The following is a 22,418-nucleotide window of genomic DNA, read 5'->3' on the forward strand; positions in this document are numbered from 1 at the left end:
AGAAGGATCATGCAGTTTAAAACAACCGAAAGACAGGAGTTTGGAACAAATGCCTTTGTTTAACTGAGACCTTCTAGAAACACAGGAAAGTAGAGTGATCGTGCCTAATGGTCTGGTTCAAACACATTTAGAAGAATCATGAACCTGGGGAAAGGGTTGTAGATCCCTAAGTGCCTCGATCGATGCCCTGTTCTAAGAGGTGGAAATGGTCTTCTGGCTGACTTTTAGTACGATGTTATGAGGACGACTTCATGAAGTACGGGTAACATTTTAGAAAAAGGAAGGACGGGTGCCCCGTCAATGCTCCGTATGTGTTCATCCTTGAGTGGTGGCAAGAGTAAGCCAGACACTCAGTGGTGGTTGAAGCCAGAGAGGGTAAATGGATGCCTCAAGTCAGGAAGGGTGGAAGCTTATGCCCCAGCATCTTCATGGGATCGATGCTGTGCAGCTGATGGACAGTATCTATTTTCATCTCCTCTGATACTCAGTCCTGTTGCAGGTGAGGAAGTGCAAACAGGACCGACATGAGGAGTAACGAAGTGACAGTCCAAGGGTCACAACAATGACGAGTGATGAATCTGAGGCAGGTGGACCAGACATATTAATTAACACAACAAAGGTGGAAGTTATAACTCTATACATAACTCAGAGTGGTAGAAATGACAAGAAATATCTAAGAAGAAAAATGCATGTGAAAAAGTGAGTGAGCCCATTTGAAGGAACAGCCACCAGGGGATCAATGTAAACTCACCTTTGGCACAACAATTGAGATTGCCCATTCCTAAAGCATGAGCCGTGAAGTGAGAGCTTCACACTGGCCACCACATACGAACCTCTCAGGCCACAGAGTGACAGTCTGACCATGAGGCAAGAAGTGCATAAGCACATTACCATGGTGATGTGTCATCATACAACTCTCAGGGGGAAGTCAACCCTGCACAGGATGGGTCCAACTGCTTCTGGCAGAAAGCGTGTTTCCGTGGACAAGCTTGGCTTCTCAGAGGAACCTTTTCATTTCCAAAATTGAATCCCAGGCTCCCACATAACTCTCTGATTAAGAACATAATTTCCTATGAGAGAGAATGACCTGCCCCCCAGGAGGAGTTGAGAGCAAACCCCTGCAGGGGGGAGAGCCAAAAAGCCAGCAGGTGGAGAACTTAAAGAAGTCCCATTACTGTTTCAATGATCATACCCCTCCATTTCTACTCTTCCTGAGTCACTAGACATTTGCAGATCAAACCATTTCAAAATGCGAGATTCGAGCTTATTATAACCAGGGTGAATATTTTCATCTTTCATGTCGACTGCTATTCTGCAGTGCCCTATTCAGTTTGTCTCCTCACAAAATCTAATATTTTTGATGCATAATAGAAGTAATTTTCCAATTTGTCACATGCTTGTATCTTGCTACAGTTACTTGTACATACAACCTGAGGAGAGTTTTTTTTTTCTTTTTCTTTTGCGAAAAAAAGAAAAAGAAGGAAAGAAAGAAAGAAAGAAAGAAAGAAAGAAAGAAAGAAGAAAAGAAAGAGAGAAAGAAAATCAGTAATTATTTTTGTAATTTCTGGCTTTGAGAAAGGAAAGGAGGAAGAATATTACGACTTTTATTCATACTAAGGATTAAAGACGCCCTGAAGAAAAGCTTTTACTACTTAGGAACATAAGTACGGGGCTTTTGAGACAAATGTTTCTATTAAACACTTGTGACTATGTCTGAACATGCATGTCAAAGGGCCAATCAGTTTTTTAGGAAGCGGATACAACTTTTCCCCTAGAAGTTATGGACAGCCAGAAATATCCCAGTCCATTCCCAAAATGAGCAGAATGTTTTGTAAAGCACGCACGGTAATGTGTGTCTCAAATAAAAATCTCAGAACATATTGGATGTGAGAGTGATGGTGCACCAATGATTCATCCATTTTAACAGTTTAGATGTGCGGTACAAAGTGCCTACTTATCCCAAAAGGAACTGGTAGGTGTTTGCTGGCAAAGAGGGGCACGTTCAGTTTGTGATTAAAAGAAACTTGCAAATGTCCAACTCTTGATTTCGGTAGTGGAGAATTCACTGAGTTTGGATATAGAGTCAGTTTGCCAGGTAGATTAGGCATTCCTTTGACCAAGCCACATAGTGGATTATTTATTTGTGTGTGTGTGTGGGGGGGGGAGGGAATCTTCCTCTAGTTGATTCCACAAATGTTTTTAAAAGTTGGTGACTAATAGTAATGATGCATCAAGATAAATGATGTAAAAATGATGGAACAGGGCCAACTTGGAGACCATCACTGCTACATGCATCGTATCGTGAACAGCCTAACCAAATCCCACTGCCTATAAGTAGCATAAGCTACTGTGCTTATGGCGTGCATCTTTGTGTTCCCTCCTAAGCGGAGGCTATGTTGGAACGCCAACATCCAGTGGGATGGTACCGGGAGGTGGGGCCTTTGGGAGGCAATTAGTTTATGAGGGTGCAGTCCCTCTAGGAAGAAGAGAGCTCTCCCCTTCTCCTCTTTATTCTTTTTTAGTTTTTGTCATGTGAGGACGCATGAGAAAAAGGACCCTGTGTAAATGAGAAACAAAGAAGACAAAACAAGGAGAGGCGGCAGACAAGGCGATGGAGAAGGGGCCTGGAGTGCACACGGGTAGCTGCAGAGGACCAAGGAACAGGAGGAAGGCTGCCCTCCCCAGGCTTGCAAGGAGACACCTCCCCCAGTGTTCACTCCAGGGAAGGGGACAGCCTTCCTCTTAGCCACTCAAGCAGGGGTCCAAGGAAGAACCCAAAGCATTAACTATCTAGGGACCAACCTGAGCCAGGAGCTGCAAGACCTCTACACCGAGAGCAATAAAACATGACTCAAGGAAGTTGAAGAGGAGTCAAAGAAGGGGAGAGATAGTCCATGCTCCTGGCTTGGAAAAGTGAATATCCTAAAAATGGCCATTCTACGCAAAGCAATCTACAGATTCAATGCCATCCCCACCTGGGATAGTTTTCACAGAAGTAGAACAAAACCATCCAAACATTTACACGGAACCAAAACAGGCCCGGAATGGCCAAGGCAATCCTGAGGAACAAAAACCAGGCAGGAGGCACACCTCTCCCAGACTTCGGTCAATATTACAAAGCTACAGTAAGCAAGACAGTGTGGTAAAGGTACCAAAACCGACACACAGACCATTGGAACAGAATACAGAACCCAGAAATAACCCCCAAACCGACGGTCAATTATTCTTCAACTGAGGGGGCAAGAATGTAAAATGGGGAAAAGACAGTCTGTTCAGCCAGTGGTGCTGGGAAGCTGGGCAGCCACATGAAAATCCATGAAACTGGAAAACACCCTCAAACCGTGCACAAAGAGAAACTCAAAACGGCTTAAAGACTGAAACCTAAGACAAGACACCATCAAACTCCTGGAGGAGAATGTCCGCAAAACATTCTCTGACATCAAAGCATTTCCGTAGGTCACACTGAGTGCAAGGAAAAAGAAACCAAAGCAAAACTAAACAAATGAGTCCTAATCAAGCCCATAAGCCTTTGCACAGCAAAGGAACTCATAAAAACTAACACAGCCTATGGAATGGGAGAAAATAGTTTCAAGTGATGCAACTGACAGCAGCCTAACATCTAAAACACACACACACACACACACACACACACACACACACACACACAAATCAAGACACTTCCAACACAACAGCAAAAACAAACAACCCATTTGAAAAATGGGCAAGATTAATCTTTGACAAGGGAGGCAAGAACATCAAATGGGAAAAAGAAAGTCTATTCAGCAAGCATTGCTGGGAAACCTGGACAGCTGCATGCAAAGCAATGAAACTAGAACACACCCTCACACCATGCACACAAATAAACTCCAAATGGCTGAAAGACTTAAATATACGACAGGACACCATCAAACTCCTAGAAGAAAACATAGGCAAAACACTCTCTGACATCAACATCATGAATATTTTCTCAGGTCAGTCTCCCAAAGCAATAGAAATTAGAGCAAAAATAAACCCATGGGACCTCATCAAACTGAAAAGCTTTTGCACAGCAATGGAAACCCAAAAGAAAACAAAAAGACAACTTACAGAATGGGAGAAAACAGTTTCAAATGATGCAACTGACAAGGGCTTAATCTCTAGAATATATAAACAACTTATACAACCCAACAGCAAAAAAACCAATCAATCAATGGAAAAATGGGCAAAAGACCTGAACAGACATTTCTCCAAAGAAGATATACAGATGGCCAACAAACACATGAAAAAATGCTCAACATCGCTGATTATAAGAGAAATGCAAATCAAAACTACCATGAGATACCACCTCACACCAGTCAGAATGGCCATCATTAATAAATCCACAAATAACAAGTGCTGGAGGGGCTGTGGAGAAAAGGGAACCCTCCTGCACTGTTGCTGGGAATGTAAACTGGTACAGCCACTATGGAGAACAGTTTGGAGATACCTTAGAAATCTATACATAGAACTTCCATATGCCCCGCATCCCACTCTTGGGCATCTATCCGGACAAAGCTCTACTTAAAAGAGACACTTGCACCCGCATGTTCATAGCAGCACTCCTCACACTAGCCAAGACATGGAAACAACCTAAATGTCCATCGACAGGTGAATGGGTTAGGAGGAGGTGGGATAGATACACAATGGGATACTCCTCAGCCATAAAAGGAAGGAATAGTGCCATTTGCACCAAAGTGGGTGGAACTAGAGACGCTCACACTAAGCAAAGTCCCTCAGAAAGAGAAACACCAATCCCATACGATAGCACTTATACCTGGACTCTAATACACAGCACAAATGATCCTTTCCACGGAATAGAAACTCAAGGACTTGGAGAAGGGACTTGTGCTTGCCAACAGGGACAGGGAGGGAGTGGGATGGACTGGGCCTCTGGGCTTAAGGGATGCAAACCATTGCATCTGGACTGGATAAGCAATGAGAGCCCACTGGATCGCACAGGGAACAATATCCAGTCACTCACGAAGGAACGTGATAGAGGATAATGGGAGAAAATGTATGCATGCCTGTGTGTATGTGCACGCGCACGCGCACGTGTGTGCACCTGTGCGTGACAGGATCACTTTCCTGCACCGTAGAAATTAACAGAAAAATTTAAACCTAGTATAATGGAAAAAATAAAAAATCATTTAAAAAGTTAAAACTTTACTGGAGGGATAATTTCTAGGAAAAGTATGCTAATGAAAGGATTCACAATACGTTGATCTTAAAATCAAAAATAGAAGACATGACAATGCTCTAATCCAACCATTAATAGCAGCCACTATCCATCCCATGACAGTTTCTCTGCAGGCTTCATTTTGTGCGTGGGCCCTGAACAAAAGGATGTCCACACTCACAAGAGCCTTACAGCAAGAGGGGCTTACTTCATGGAGAGAAACACAGAGGGAGCATGGAGTCCTTCTCACTCAGATGGGCAGCGAGTTTGTACAATGGTGCTGGACACCAGGCTAAGGATGTGGGTGCACTCTGAGCTCTCACTTGCAACATCGCCTGGGTGTGTGCTACCTAGGGTGGCCAAACGTAAGAATGACGGTGACACCGTCCAATACAAGACGACGCCTCTCCGATTCCCGTCTGCTTTGGCCGTGTTGAAGCAATGACAGCAGCACTGGCAGGGGCCTTTTAAAATGCACAGCATCAACAGGACCTCTGGAGACCCTGGTATTCCCGGGCATAGACACAGAGCAGGGGCCCTCCCCGCTCCGTGCTCCCCATGAATGATCAAATCCTGGCTGAGGGAGAGGTGCAAGGAGGGGGTCCAGAGCATCCCCATAGGGAACCCAGCCTGGGTCCCACTTTGGCTTTTCCACGTAGGAGGTCAAGAGCTTGGGCCAACGGTCTCTGCCCCATTGGGAACAGTGGCGGTGAGGGATGAGTGCATGCCTGTAGAGGTGGTATGCGGAGGTGATGGGATGTGTCTTAAGGAAAGTTGAGAGGTGTATTTTCTGTAAAAATAGGAGCGAGCTCATGAGGAAACAGATGCTTACACCACATGTGCGCACACAGGGACCTCACTCCCTGTCCCTCCTAATGTGTCACAACCCAAGGAATCAACACAAGAGACATGTGTCCAGGGCATGTACCACCAGGGCATCACTATGACCGGGAAAGAGCTGCCTGCTCAACATCCCAGACGACCCCCTTTCCAAAAGCATCCCAGGATCTGGCCACTCTCCAACCAATGCCAGCAAGGAAGACCCACCTTCTTCTTCAACTTCAACCTGATTGTTCGTCACTGGAGTCGTGATCTCCGAAGTCACACCATTATCATTAGTCGTTTCACTGGTCATCATCTAGTGCAAGAAAACAGTGTGAGAATCTCAGCTTCCTGGTCTCTATGGACACAAGAATTGTCATGGTCTTTCTGTCCATCAAAACCCAAAAGGGAAACACGCCTTGAGTCCATGGTCCCAAAGAGAACACAGAGGTCATCCTGGACAGAGGCTTCAAATCTCCGTGGAGGAATTCTTATGTGTACTTTGACCCCAAATCACCAAAATCTCTTGCAAGGAGGGCAATTCTCTGCTGATAACATTGCTCTCAGCCATACTTGCAGTTTCTAAAGGCTATTGTCATTTTTTCAATCAGTCACACATTGGGAGAGACATTCAGTCAACATGCATCCAACCCAGGAAAAATGTAGGTCTCCACTGATTTGAGCAGTGTAGACTTTCATAGTTGAAATTGGTAGACAAAAGGAGGAAATTGGAGTTCCCGTCTTGGCACAGTGGAACCAAAACTGACTAGAAAGCATGAGGTTGCAGGTTTGATCCCTGGACTCGCTCAGTGGGTTAAGGGTCTGGTGTTGCCATGCGCTGTGGTGTAGGTCACCGACTCGGCTCACATCGAGATTTGCTGTGGCTGTGGGGTACGCTGGCAGCCGTAGTTCTGATTAGACCCCTAGCCTGAGACACTCCATATGCTGAGGGTGTGGCCCTAAAAGAGAGAGAGAGAGAGAGAGAGAGAGAGAGAGAGAGAGAGAGAGAGAGAGAGAGAAGCAACAAGAAAAAAGAAAAATTGAGGAAATGAAGTTATGCTTTGATCTCAGATAATAAAAGGCACTTACCATGGAGCCAGTTAGAGCCTCTACTTCTCCTGTGATGCTGGGCAGCTTTGCCTGGAATTCCTCCATTTTTTCTAGGAGGACACAGATGAAGGGTCATGATATTGGTGATGCTGCTCAGGAATTATTCAGGCAGCATTGTTGGGGAGTGGTGTGTGAACACAGGGAGGGAGGGGAAGGATGGGAGATTATTAAGTATGGGCCCCCGTGCTGTTGGCCGACCACTCCAGTGGGACGAGGCTGGCCAAGGGGAGGTTCCTTGACATAATGAGAAGGGGAGCTTTAAGCTTCCTAGCTAAAGCCAACACAATCAACTCAATGTAGGCCATTTGAAAAAAGGTAAATTCCAAATTCATGTTCTGCGGACCTCCCACTGTGGCTCAGTGTGTTAAGGACACAAAGCTGTCTCTGTGAGGATGCAGGTTCACTCCCTAGCTTCCTTCAGGGGCTCGAGGATCCAGGGTTGCTGCATGCTGCAGTGTAGTGTGCACATGTGGCCTGGATCCGGTGTTGCCATGTCTGGGTACAGCTCTGAGTCGATCCCTGCCCTGGGAACGTCCGTATGCCACAGGTGTGGCCGTAAACACATAGCATAACAAAACAAAAATAATTCATGCTATGTTCCAAGGACAGAGTCCAATGACTCCTCCAGCCTATTTTACATCCCAGGGCGATTCCCACTACTTCTTGAAAGGTTACAAGACCATTTCATCTCCACACATTCACATGCCCTGCTTCTGTTCAGCATCTCTTCTCCTTGATTATTTTTTTTACTTCCTTTAGCGTGATGGCACAGATATAATATTTGTCCTTCACACAATTGTTAACCATACAGTCCCGTAGCCTTTTTGACTTCCACATGCTTTAGTACCCATCAACCCTACCTACACCCACACCTTTGTCATCATGCCCGACATGACCCATCATAACTCACCTTCCCCTTGCCGCCAGGCCCTGGTAATTTCTACTTCTGTTAATAGGAATTTGCCTACACAAGCAGAATTACATGATATTTGTCTTGCTGTGCCTGCCTTATTTCACTCACCACAATAGATTTTTGTATTATCTGGTCCACCCCTACTCTAACATATTTCGAGCTTTAATGCCACTCTGTGGCTAAAGGGTAGCTCATTCGGAGTATCTTTTGCACTTCATTTTGCCAGTCATCTCATTCGTCATCACATTCATCAAAGCCTTTTGTGTACTGCCCATCTTTGGACTCCTGGGAGAAATATGCCAGGGAGCATTCGGGTATGGATTTCTCTGTGCTACAGTGGTGAGAAATCACATTGCGCATCTGTCAAAGAGCAGAGCTTATAAGAACACCAAGTATGACTCCTAAGGCAAACTATAGATGTTTCATTAATAAAAAGGTATCCACAGTGTTCCACTAATTGTAATAAAGGTACCACCAATGACTGGACCTGGAGTGCTGGGATTTAGGAACCGTCTGTGTCATTTGACCTCTTTGTCCACACAATCCAGGTCTAAACAATGTCTAATAATTGAAAGACATCTGGAAACATGGTCTCCCTGAGGGAGACATATCAGCTAATGTCCAAAAGCCGGTTATCATCTACACCCTAGCTAGAGATCATCTTCACTCTTAACCATCAACCAGCTATTGAGATTTCAAAGTAGTTTTATTTCCACAGGTATTACACCACCACCTGACTAAGTATATTTCAATTTGGACACACACACACACACACACACACACACACACAGGATATCACATAATACTTCCTCGTTCATTCATATACAGGGGACATGAAAGAAAACTTATCCTTGCATGCACTTAATGAGAAAATCTCCATGTACCTGGCCCACCTGCTGGGTGTACCCGCTTGTGGCGCCGGGAGAATAACTTTCTGATGCAACCAGGGGTTGATCTTTGTGACTTCTGTCCATTGTTTCTTTGAATCTGGAAGCAGCATCCTATGCAATCTATCAGAACAGGGAGGACAGTTGACATCTTGCTGTCAGAAGACCATAGGGAAATTCGTACTCGTTTATTCCATTTTATCTTTTGGTCCCCTGGCTCACCAGCTGCCCAGGAGTGCTGCCTGGATCAAAGTCAGACTTAGAAGGATCATGCAGTTTAAAACAACCGAAAGACAGGAGTTTGGAACAAATGCCTTTGTTTAACTGAGACCTTCTAGAAACACAGGAAAGTAGAGTGATCGTGCCTAATGGTCTGGTTCAAACACATTTAGAAGAATCATGAACCTGGGGAAAGGGTTGTAGATCCCTAAGTGCCTCGATCGATGCCCTGTTCTAAGAGGTGGAAATGGTCTTCTGGCTGACTTTTAGTACGATGTTATGAGGACGACTTCATGAAGTACGGGTAACATTTTAGAAAAAGGAAGGACGGGTGCCCCGTCAATGCTCCGTATGTGTTCATCCTTGAGTGGTGGCAAGAGTAAGCCAGACACTCAGTGGTGGTTGAAGCCAGAGAGGGTAAATGGATGCCTCAAGTCAGGAAGGGTGGAAGCTTATGCCCCAGCATCTTCATGGGATCGATGCTGTGCAGCTGATGGACAGTATCTATTTTCATCTCCTCTGATACTCAGTCCTGTTGCAGGTGAGGAAGTGCAAACAGGACCGACATGAGGAGTAACGAAGTGACAGTCCAAGGGTCACAACAATGACGAGTGATGAATCTGAGGCAGGTGGACCAGACATATTAATTAACACAACAAAGGTGGAAGTTATAACTCTATACATAACTCAGAGTGGTAGAAATGACAAGAAATATCTAAGAAGAAAAATGCATGTGAAAAAGTGAGTGAGCCCATTTGAAGGAACAGCCACCAGGGGATCAATGTAAACTCACCTTTGGCACAACAATTGAGATTGCCCATTCCTAAAGCATGAGCCGTGAAGTGAGAGCTTCACACTGGCCACCACATACGAACCTCTCAGGCCACAGAGTGACAGTCTGACCATGAGGCAAGAAGTGCATAAGCACATTACCATGGTGATGTGTCATCATACAACTCTCAGGGGGAAGTCAACCCTGCACAGGATGGGTCCAACTGCTTCTGGCAGAAAGCGTGTTTCCGTGGACAAGCTTGGCTTCTCAGAGGAACCTTTTCATTTCCAAAATTGAATCCCAGGCTCCCACATAACTCTCTGATTAAGAACATAATTTCCTATGAGAGAGAATGACCTGCCCCCCAGGAGGAGTTGAGAGCAAACCCCTGCAGGGGGGAGAGCCAAAAAGCCAGCAGGTGGAGAACTTAAAGAAGTCCCATTACTGTTTCAATGATCATACCCCTCCATTTCTACTCTTCCTGAGTCACTAGACATTTGCAGATCAAACCATTTCAAAATGCGAGATTCGAGCTTATTATAACCAGGGTGAATATTTTCATCTTTCATGTCGACTGCTATTCTGCAGTGCCCTATTCAGTTTGTCTCCTCACAAAATCTAATATTTTTGATGCATAATAGAAGTAATTTTCCAATTTGTCACATGCTTGTATCTTGCTACAGTTACTTGTACATACAACCTGAGGAGAGTTTTTTTTTTCTTTTTCTTTTGCCAAAAAAAGAAAAAGAAAGAAAGAAAGAAAGAAAGAAAGAAAGAAAGAAAGAAAGAAAGAAAGAAAGAAAGAAGAAAAGAAAGAGAGAAAGAAAATTAGTAATTATTTTTGTAATTTCTGGCTTTGAGAAAGGAAAGGAGGAAGAATATTACGACTTTTATTCATACTAAGGATTAAAGACGCCCTGAAGAAAAGCTTTTACTACTTAGGAACATAAGTACGGGGCTTTTGAGACAAATGTTTCTATTAAACACTTGTGACTATGTCTGAACATGCATGTCAAAGGGCCAATCAGTTTTTTAGGAAGCGGATACAACTTTTCCCCTAGAAGTTATGGACAGCCAGAAATATCCCAGTCCATTCCCAAAATGAGCAGAATGTTTTGTAAAGCACGCACGGTAATGTGTGTCTCAAATAAAAATCTCAGAACATATTGGATGTGAGAGTGATGGTGCACCAATGATTCATCCATTTTAACAGTTTAGATGTGCGGTACAAAGTGCCTACTTATCCCAAAAGGAACTGGTAGGTGTTTGCTGGCAAAGAGGGGCACGTTCAGTTTGTGATTAAAAGAAACTTGCAAATGTCCAACTCTTGATTTCGGTAGTGGAGAATTCACTGAGTTTGGATATAGAGTCAGTTTGCCAGGTAGATTAGGCATTCCTTTGACCAAGCCACATAGTGGATTATTTATTTGTGTGTGTGTGTGTGGGGGGGAGGGAATCTTCCTCTAGTTGATTCCACAAATGTTTTTAAAAGTTGGTGACTAATAGTAATGATGCATCAAGATAAATGATGTAAAAATGATGGAACAGGGCCAACTTGGAGACCATCACTGCTACATGCATCGTATCGTGAACAGCCTAACCAAATCCCACTGCCTATAAGTAGCATAAGCTACTGTGCTTATGGCGTGCATCTTTGTGTTCCCTCCTAAGCGGAGGCTATGTTGGAACGCCAACATCCAGTGGGATGGTACCGGGAGGTGGGGCCTTTGGGAGGCAATTAGTTTATGAGGGTGCAGTCCCTCTAGGAAGAAGAGAGCTCTCCCCTTCTCCTCTTTATTCTTTTTTAGTTTTTGTCATGTGAGGACGCATGAGAAAAAGGACCCTGTGTAAATGAGAAACAAAGAAGACAAAACAAGGAGAGGCGGCAGACAAGGCGATGGAGAAGGGGCCTGGAGTGCACACGGGTAGCTGCAGAGGACCAAGGAACAGGAGGAAGGCTGCCCTCCCCAGGCTTGCAAGGAGACACCTCCCCCAGTGTTCACTCCAGGGAAGGGGACAGCCTTCCTCTTAGCCACTCAAGCAGGGGTCCAAGGAAGAACCCAAAGCATTAACTATCTAGGGACCAACCTGAGCCAGGAGCTGCAAGACCTCTACACCGAGAGCAATAAAACATGACTCAAGGAAGTTGAAGAGGAGTCAAAGAAGGGGAGAGATAGTCCATGCTCCTGGCTTGGAAAAGTGAATATCCTAAAAATGGCCATTCTACGCAAAGCAATCTACAGATTCAATGCCATCCCCACCTGGGATAGTTTTCACAGAAGTAGAACAAAACCATCCAAACATTTACACGGAACCAAAACAGGCCCGGAATGGCCAAGGCAATCCTGAGGAACAAAAACCAGGCAGGAGGCACACCTCTCCCAGACTTCGGTCAATATTACAAAGCTACAGTAAGCAAGACAGTGTGGTAAAGGTACCAAAACCGACACACAGACCATTGGAACAGAATACAGAACCCAGAAATAACCCCCAAACCGACGGTCAATTATTCTTCAACTGAGGGGGCAAGAATGTAAAATGGGGAAAAGACAGTCTGTTCAGCCAGTGGTGCTGGGAAGCTGGGCAGCCACATGAAAATCCATGAAACTGGAAAACACCCTCAAACCGTGCACAAAGAGAAACTCAAAACGGCTTAAAGACTGAAACCTAAGACAAGACACCATCAAACTCCTGGAGGAGAATGTCCGCAAAACATTCTCTGACATCAAAGCATTTCCGTAGGTCACACTGAGTGCAAGGAAAAAGAAACCAAAGCAAAACTAAACAAATGAGTCCTAATCAAGCCCATAAGCCTTTGCACAGCAAAGGAACTCATAAAAACTAACACAGCCTATGGAATGGGAGAAAATAGTTTCAAGTGATGCAACTGACAGCAGCCTAACATCTAAAACACACACACACACACACACACACACACACACACACACACACACACACACACAAATCAAGACACTTCCAACACAACAGCAAAAACAAACAACCCATTTGAAAAATGGGCAAGATTAATCTTTGACAAGGGAGGCAAGAACATCAAATGGGAAAAAGAAAGTCTATTCAGCAAGCATTGCTGGGAAACCTGGACAGCTGCATGCAAAGCAATGAAACTAGAACACACCCTCACACCATGCACACAAATAAACTCCAAATGGCTGAAAGACTTAAATATACGACAGGACACCATCAAACTCCTAGAAGAAAACATAGGCAAAACACTCTCTGACATCAACATCATGAATATTTTCTCAGGTCAGTCTCCCAAAGCAATAGAAATTAGAGCAAAAATAAACCCATGGGACCTCATCAAACTGAAAAGCTTTTGCACAGCAATGGAAACCCAAAAGAAAACAAAAAGACAACTTACAGAATGGGAGAAAACAGTTTCAAATGATGCAACTGACAAGGGCTTAATCTCTAGAATATATAAACAACTTATACAACCCAACAGCAAAAAAACCAATCAATCAATGGAAAAATGGGCAAAAGACCTGAACAGACATTTCTCCAAAGAAGATATACAGATGGCCAACAAACACATGAAAAAATGCTCAACATCGCTGATTATAAGAGAAATGCAAATCAAAACTACCATGAGATACCACCTCACACCAGTCAGAATGGCCATCATTAATAAATCCACAAATAACAAGTGCTGGAGGGGCTGTGGAGAAAAGGGAACCCTCCTGCACTGTTGCTGGGAATGTAAACTGGTACAGCCACTATGGAGAACAGTTTGGAGATACCTTAGAAATCTATACATAGAACTTCCATATGCCCCGCATCCCACTCTTGGGCATCTATCCGGACAAAGCTCTACTTAAAAGAGACACTTGCACCCGCATGTTCATAGCAGCACTCCTCACACTAGCCAAGACATGGAAACAACCTAAATGTCCATCGACAGGTGAATGGGTTAGGAGGAGGTGGGATAGATACACAATGGGATACTCCTCAGCCATAAAAGGAAGGAATAGTGCCATTTGCACCAAAGTGGGTGGAACTAGAGACGCTCACACTAAGCAAAGTCCCTCAGAAAGAGAAACACCAATCCCATACGATAGCACTTATACCTGGACTCTAATACACAGCACAAATGATCCTTTCCACGGAATAGAAACTCAAGGACTTGGAGAAGGGACTTGTGCTTGCCAACAGGGACAGGGAGGGAGTGGGATGGACTGGGCCTCTGGGCTTAAGGGATGCAAACCATTGCATCTGGACTGGATAAGCAACGAGAGCCCACTGGATCGCACAGGGAACAATATCCAGTCACTCACGAAGGAACGTGATAGAGGATAATGGGAGAAAATGTATGCATGCCTGTGTGTATGTGCACGCGCACGCGCACGTGTGTGCACCTGTGCGTGACAGGATCACTTTCCTGCACCGTAGAAATTAACAGAAAAATTTAAACCTAGTATAATGGAAAAAATAAAAAATCATTTAAAAAGTTAAAACTTTACTGGAGGGATAATTTCTAGGAAAAGTATGCTAATGAAAGGATTCACAATACGTTGATCTTAAAATCAAAAATAGAAGACATGACAATGCTCTAATCCAACCATTAATAGCAGCCACTATCCATCCCATGACAGTTTCTCTGCAGGCTTCATTTTGTGCGTGGGCCCTGAACAAAAGGATGTCCACACTCACAAGAGCCTTACAGCAAGAGGGGCTTACTTCATGGAGAGAAACACAGAGGGAGCACGGAGTCCTTCTCACCCAGATGGGCAGCGAGTTTGTACAATGGTGCTGGACACCAGGCTAAGGATGTGGGTGCACTCTGAGCTCTCACTTGCAACATCGCCTGGGTGTGTGCTACCTAGGGTGGCCAAACGTAAGAATGACGGTGACACCGTCCAATACAAGACGACGCCTCTCCGATTCCCGTCTGCTTTGGCCGTGTTGAAGCAATGACAGCAGCACTGGCAGGGGCCTTTTAAAATGCACAGCATCAACAGGACCTCTGGAGACCCTGGTATTCCCGGGCATAGACACAGAGCAGGGGCCCTCCCCGCTCCGTGCTCCCCATGAATGATCAAATCCTGGCTGAGGGAGAGGTGCAAGGCGGGGGTCCAGAGCATCCCCATAGGGAACCCAGCCTGGGTCCCACTTTGGCTTTTCCACGTAGGAGGTCAAGAGCTTGGGCCAACGGTCTCTGCCCCATTGGGAACAGTGGCGGTGAGGGATGAGTGCATGCCTGTAGAGGTGGTATGCGGAGGTGATGGGATGTGTCTTAAGGAAAGTTGAGAGGTGTATTTTCTGTAAAAATAGGAGCGAGCTCATGAGGAAACAGATGCTTACACCACATGTGCGCACACAGGGACCTCACTCCCTGTCCCTCCTAATGTGTCACAACCCAAGGAATCAACACAAGAGACATGTGTCCAGGGCATGTACCACCAGGGCATCACTATGACCGGGAAAGAGCTGCCTGCTCAACATCCCAGACGACCCCCTTTCCAAAAGCATCCCAGGATCTGGCCACTCTCCAACCAATGCCAGCAAGGAAGACCCACCTTCTTCTTCAACTTCAACCTGATTGTTCGTCACTGGAGTCGTGATCTCCGAAGTCACACCATTATCATTAGTCGTTTCACTGGTCATCATCTAGTGCAAGAAAACAGTGTGAGAATCTCAGCTTCCTGGTCTCTATGGACACAAGAATTGTCATGGTCTTTCTGTCCATCAAAACCCAAAAGGGAAACACGCCTTGAGTCCATGGTCCCAAAGAGAACACAGAGGTCATCCTGGACAGAGGCTTCAAATCTCCGTGGAGGAATTCTTATGTGTACTTTGACCCCAAATCACCAAAATCTCTTGCAAGGAGGGCAATTCTCTGCTGATAACATTGCTCTCAGCCATACTTGCAGTTTCTAAAGGCTATTGTCATTTTTTCAATCAGTCACACATTGGGAGAGACATTCAGTCAACATGCATCCAACCCAGGAAAAATGTAGGTCTCCACTGATTTGAGCAGTGTAGACTTTCATAGTTGAAATTGGTAGACAAAAGGAGGAAATTGGAGTTCCCGTCTTGGCACAGTGGAACCAAAACTGACTAGAAAGCATGAGGTTGCAGGTTTGATCCCTGGACTCGCTCAGTGGGTTAAGGGTCTGGTGTTGCCATGCGCTGTGGTGTAGGTCACCGACTCGGCTCACATCGAGATTTGCTGTGGCTGTGGGGTACGCTGGCAGCCGTAGTTCTGATTAGACCCCTAGCCTGAGACACTCCATATGCTGAGGGTGTGGCCCTAAAAGAGAGAGAGAGAGAGAGAGAGAGAGAGAGAGAGAGAGAGAGAGAGAGAGAGAGAGAGAGAGAGAGAGAGAAGCAACAAGAAAAAAGAAAAATTGAGGAAATGAAGTTATGCTTTGATCTCAGATAATAAAAGGCACTTACCATGGAGCCAGTTAGAGCCTCTACTTCTCCTGTGATGCTGGGCAGCTTTGCCTGGAATTCCTCCATTTTTTCTAGGAGGACACAGATGAAGGGTCATGATATTGGTGATGCTGCTCAGGAATTATTCAGGCAGCATTGTTGGGGAGTGGTGTGTGAACACAGGGAGGGAGGGGAAGGATGGGAGATTATTAAGTATGGGCCCCCGTGCTGTTGGCCGACCACTCCAGTGGGACGAGGCTGGCCAAGGGGAGGTTCCTTGACATAATGAGAAGGGGAGCTTTAAGCTTCCTAGCTAAAGCCAACACAATCAACTCAATGTAGGCCATTTGAAAAAAGGTAAATTCCAAATTCATGTTCTGCGGACCTCCCACTGTGGCTCAGTGTGTTAAGGACACAAAGCTGTCTCTGTGAGGATGCAGGTTCACTCCCTAGCTTCCTTCAGGGGCTCGAGGATCCAGGGTTGCTGCATGCTGCAGTGTAGTGTGCACATGTGGCCTGGATCCGGTGTTGCCATGTCTGGGTACAGCTCTGAGTCAATCCCTGCCCTGGGAACGTCCGTATGCCACAGGTGTGGCCGTAAACACATAGCATAACAAAACAAAAATAATTCATGCTATGTTCCAAGGACAGAGTCCAATGACTCCTCCAGCCTATTTTACATCCCAGGGCGATTCCCACTACTTCTTGAAAGGTTACAAGACCATTTCATCTCCACACATTCACATGCCCTGCTTCTGTTCAGCATCTCTTCTCCTTGATTATTTTTTTTACTTCCTTTAGCGTGATGGCACAGATATAATATTTGTCCTTCACACAATTGTTAACCATACAGTCCCGTAGCCTTTTTGACTTCCACATGCTTTAGTACCCATCAACCCTACCTACACCCACACCTTTGTCATCATGCCCGACATGACCCATCATAACTCACCTTCCCCTTGCCGCCAGGCCCTGGTAATTTCTACTTCTGTTAATAGGAATTTGCCTACACAAGCAGAATTACATGATATTTGTCTTGCTGTGCCTGCCTTATTTCACTCACCACAATAGATTTTTGTATTATCTGGTCCACCCCTACTCTAACATATTTCGAGCTTTAATGCCACTCTGTGGCTAAAGGGTAGCTCATTCGGAGTATCTTTTGCACTTCATTTTGCCAGTCATCTCATTCGTCATCACATTCATCAAAGCCTTTTGTGTACTGCCCATCTTTGGACTCCTGGGAGAAATATGCCAGGGAGCATTCGGGTATGGATTTCTCTGTGCTACAGTGGTGAGAAATCACATTGCGCATCTGTCAAAGAGCAGAGCTTATAAGAACACCAAGTATGACTCCTAAGGCAAACTATAGATGTTTCATTAATAAAAAGGTATCCACAGTGTTCCACTAATTGTAATAAAGGTACCACCAATGACTGGACCTGGAGTGCTGGGATTTAGGAACCGTCTGTGTCATTTGACCTCTTTGTCCACACAATCCAGGTCTAAACAATGTCTAATAATTGAAAGACATCTGGAAACATGGTCTCCCTGAGGGAGACATATCAGCTAATGTCCAAAAGCCGGTTATCATCTACACCCTAGCTAGAGATCATCTTCACTCTTAACCATCAACCAGCTATTGAGATTTCAAAGTAGTTTTATTTCCACAGGTATTACACCACCACCTGACTAAGTATATTTCAATTTGGACACACACACACACACACACACACACACACAGGATATCACATAATACTTCCTCGTTCATTCATATACAGGGGACATGAAAGAAAACTTATCCTTGCATGCACTTAATGAGAAAATCTCCATGTACCTGGCCCACCTGCTGGGTGTACCCGCTTGTGGCGCCGGGAGAATAACTTTCTGATGCAACCAGGGGTTGATCTTTGTGACTTCTGTCCATTGTTTCTTTGAATCTGGAAGCAGCATCCTATGCAATCTATCAGAACAGGGAGGACAGTTGACATCTTGCTGTCAGAAGACCATAGGGAAATTCGTACTCGTTTATTCCATTTTATCTTTTGGTCCCCTGGCTCACCAGCTGCCCAGGAGTGCTGCCTGGATCAAAGTCAGACTTAGAAGGATCATGCAGTTTAAAACAACCGAAAGACAGGAGTTTGGAACAAATGCCTTTGTTTAACTGAGACCTTCTAGAAACACAGGAAAGTAGAGTGATCGTGCCTAATGGTCTGGTTCAAACACATTTAGAAGAATCATGAACCTGGGGAAAGGGTTGTAGATCCCTAAGTGCCTCGATCGATGCCCTGTTCTAAGAGGTGGAAATGGTCTTCTGGCTGACTTTTAGTACGATGTTATGAGGACGACTTCATGAAGTACGGGTAACATTTTAGAAAAAGGAAGGACGGGTGCCCCGTCAATGCTCCGTATGTGTTCATCCTTGAGTGGTGGCAAGAGTAAGCCAGACACTCAGTGGTGGTTGAAGCCAGAGAGGGTAAATGGATGCCTCAAGTCAGGAAGGGTGGAAGCTTATGCCCCAGCATCTTCATGGGATCGATGCTGTGCAGCTGATGGACAGTATCTATTTTCATCTCCTCTGATACTCAGTCCTGTTGCAGGTGAGGAAGTGCAAACAGGACCGACATGAGGAGTAACGAAGTGACAGTCCAAGGGTCACAACAATGACGAGTGATGAATCTGAGGCAGGTGGACCAGACATATTAATTAACACAACAAAGGTGGAAGTTATAACTCTATACATAACTCAGAGTGGTAGAAATGACAAGAAATATCTAAGAAGAAAAATGCATGTGAAAAAGTGAGTGAGCCCATTTGAAGGAACAGCCACCAGGGGATCAATGTAAACTCACCTTTGGCACAACAATTGAGATTGCCCATTCCTAAAGCATGAGCCATGAAGTGAGAGCTTCACACTGGCCACCACATACGAACCTCTCAGGCCACAGAGTGACAGTCTGACCATGAGGCAAGAAGTGCATAAGCACATTACCATGGTGATGTGTCATCATACAACTCTCAGGGGGAAGTCAACCCTGCACAGGATGGGTCCAACTGCTTCTGGCAGAAAGCGTGTTTCCGTGGACAAGCTTGGCTTCTCAGAGGAACCTTTTCATTTCCAAAATTGAATCCCAGGCTCCCACATAACTCTCTGATTAAGAACATAATTTCCTATGAGAGAGAATGACCTGCCCCCCAGGAGGAGTTGAGAGCAAACCCCTGCAGGGGGGAGAGCCAAAAAGCCAGCAGGTGGAGAACTTAAAGAAGTCCCATTACTGTTTCAATGATCATACCCCTCCATTTCTACTCTTCCTGAGTCACTAGACATTTGCAGATCAAACCATTTCAAAATGCGAGATTCGAGCTTATTATAACCAGGGTGAATATTTTCATCTTTCATGTCGACTGCTATTCTGCAGTGCCCTATTCAGTTTGTCTCCTCACAAAATCTAATATTTTTGATGCATAATAGAAGTAATTTTCCAATTTGTCACATGCTTGTATCTTGCTACAGTTACTTGTACATACAACCTGAGGAGAGTTTTTCATTTGCCGAGTTTCTCACTTGCAACATCGCCTGGGTGTGTGCTTCCTAGGGTGGCCAAACGTAAGAATGACGGTGACACCGTCCAATACAAGACGACGCCTCTCCAATTCCTGTCTGCTTTGGTTGTGTTGAAGCAATGACAGCAGCACTGGCAGGGACCTTTTAAAATGCACAGCATCAACAGGACCTCTGGAGACCCTGGTATTCCCGGGCATAGACACAGAGCAGGGGCCCTCCCCGCTCCATGCTCCCCATGAATGATCAAATCCTGGCTGAGGGAGAGGTGCAAGGCGGGGGTCCAGAGCATCCCCATAGGGAACCCAGCCTGGGTCCCACTTTGGCTTTTCCACGTAGGAGGTCAAGAGCTTGGGCCAACGGTCTCTGCCCCATTGGGAACAGTGGCGGTGAGGGATGAGTGCATGCCTGTAGAGGTGGTATGCGGAGGTGATGGGATGTGTCTTAAGGAAAGTTGAGAGGTGTATTTTCTGTAAAAATAGGAGCGAGCTCATGAGGAAACAGATGCTTACACCACATGTGCGCACACAGGGACCTCACTCCCTGTCCCTCCTAATGTGTCACAACCCAAGGAATCAACACAAGAGACATGTGTCCAGGGCATGTACCACCAGGGCATCACTATGACCGGGAAAGAGCTGCCTGCTCAACATCCCAGATGACCCCCTTTCCAAAAGCATCCCAGGATCTGGCCACTCTCCAACCAATGCCAGCAAGGAAGACCCACCTTCTTCTTCTTCTTCACCCCGATTGTTCGTCACTGGAGTCGTGATCTCTGACGTCACTGCATTATTATTAGTCATACCATTGGTCATCATCTAGTGCAAGAAAACAGTGTGAGAATCTCAGCTTCCTGGTCTCTGTGGACACAAGAATTGTCATGGTCTTTCTGTCCATCAAAACCCAAAAGGGAAACACGCCTTGAGTCCATGGTCCCAAAGAGAACACAGAGGTCATCCTGGACAGAGGCTTCAAATCTCTGTGGAGGAATTCTTATGTGTACTTTGACCCCAAATCACCAAAATCTCTTGCAAGGAGGGCAATTCTCTGCAGATAATATTGCCCTCAGCCAGCTTCTTAAGGCTGCTTTCCTTTTGCTTAATGACATCTAGAAACATTCATGCCTTGAGATAGATAGTCATTCACTATGCATCTAACCAAGGATAATCCTAAGTATGCCCTCTGTTGAACTTTTCGATGTTCATATTTGAATTCTTTCAAAAAGCAGGAAATGAAAATATACTTTTCTCAAATAAGTAAAAAGTAATTACCTGATCGGAGTAGAGAGCTGCTTTTTGAGCATTGATGCTGGGCCGTTTCTCCATAGGGTCCTCGGTGTCATCTATGAGGTAGGTCAGATAAAGGCTCAGGATTTTGACACACTCACAATACTAACAGCCATTTGACATATAGACATCCCAGGTCCCTTGCAAACAAACCTCCATCAACTTATGGTAATATGGTTTATTACTGGGACTGCAGTACCTGGTCTCATGACTATACCTGTAAGTCACTTTCCAGCAATAAATTTTCTACGCTACTTCCAAGGACAAAACTGGAAACCATCTGGCGCTCCATACTAAATCAGCAAGAAAGTGCCACCTTCCTCATGTTCTAAGGTGCCCCTCCCCCCAGATGAGTGCTTCTAGCATACATACGTGTTTTGTTCACCATGAAGGCCACCTGCAATGACAAGAGGAGAAAGTGCCATGAGGATCAGACCACAAGGTCATGTATTTGCACAGGCCTTTCCTTCACTTGGTGACAGCAGAAACCCCAATGCACAACGGCAGTGGAGTCCAGAGAACCCAGCAAAGGCAGAGCAAACCCTCCTCAGGGAGAAAGGCAAGAACTTGTCCTAGAGGAAGGGATGTCCAAGGCCATGTCAGTTGGAAATGACAGAACTCTTTCCCTCGAGGAAAAAATGCTTCTGGAGAAAGAGCTCTGTCCTCTGCAGGTTGGCACAGGTGTTGTTATTGCACTGTCCTGCGGAACCAGGCATCGGGAGCTGGCAACAAACACGCTTGACAGGGAGTCCCACCCCTCAGAATCGTCCATATTGTCTGGAACGTGCATGCTCAGGTTTTCATAACTGAATGTCCATGAAGGGGAAATAAAGCAACACTGCAAGCTCAGACTAAAAACCCAACTTACCCGCGGAGCGAATGGAGGCCGTCCCACCATTGTCACCGAAGGCACATCATCCAGCGCTATCTCGGAGATATCTGCAGGCACACAGAGGAACTGTCAGGACACTGGGCGTGATGCTCAGGAATCCCGCTGGGAGTTTTTCTTGATGAGGGGGATGTGGGGAGTCAGTGAATGGATGTGCATGGCTGGTAAGTGTGGGCTGAGCTGCTGCTGGGCCAGCCCCTTTGGTGCAGGAAGGAACGCAAAGGAGAAGGGCAGGCAAGACAGGAAACCAGAGCTGTGGCTTTCTAGCAAAGGGGACCCTCATCGATGGGCAAAGACATGCAAAGGCAAGCTCTCTTGGGAGCGTAGGGACCCAGACATCTGCTAAATGGCCAGGGTCTGCTGGACTT

The 22,418-nt window shown here is 45.5% G+C and overlaps 1 protein-coding gene across 1 annotated transcript in view; it reads right to left on the reverse strand.

Annotated features, from left to right (window-relative positions):
* The window catches only part of LOC146404463 (uncharacterized), a 56,435-nt gene that overhangs the window by 17,698 nt on the left and 16,319 nt on the right, over positions 1–22,418 (reverse strand). The window contains exons 11-20 of the mRNA XM_085017172.1: positions 22,030–22,100; positions 21,534–21,558; positions 21,147–21,217; positions 20,603–20,693; positions 18,151–18,276; positions 16,335–16,405; positions 15,455–15,545; positions 8,924–9,049; positions 7,106–7,176; positions 6,242–6,332 (exon numbers count right to left, since the gene is read on the reverse strand). Of these exons, the coding sequence (XP_084873298.1) occupies positions 6,242–6,332; positions 7,106–7,176; positions 8,924–9,049; positions 15,455–15,545; positions 16,335–16,405; positions 18,151–18,276; positions 20,603–20,693; positions 21,147–21,217; positions 21,534–21,558; positions 22,030–22,100 (834 nt within the window). The remainder of the gene's footprint in view (positions 1–6,241; positions 6,333–7,105; positions 7,177–8,923; positions 9,050–15,454; positions 15,546–16,334; positions 16,406–18,150; positions 18,277–20,602; positions 20,694–21,146; positions 21,218–21,533; positions 21,559–22,029; positions 22,101–22,418) is intronic.

Source organism: Sus scrofa, chromosome 3 (assembly GCF_054392235.1).
Source record: "Sus scrofa isolate SSC_HxYL_T2T_F1_AM1 chromosome 3, Sscrofa_HxYL_maternal_Yorkshire_Landrace_v2.0, whole genome shotgun sequence".
Classification (NCBI taxonomy): Eukaryota; Metazoa; Chordata; class Mammalia; order Artiodactyla; family Suidae; genus Sus; species Sus scrofa.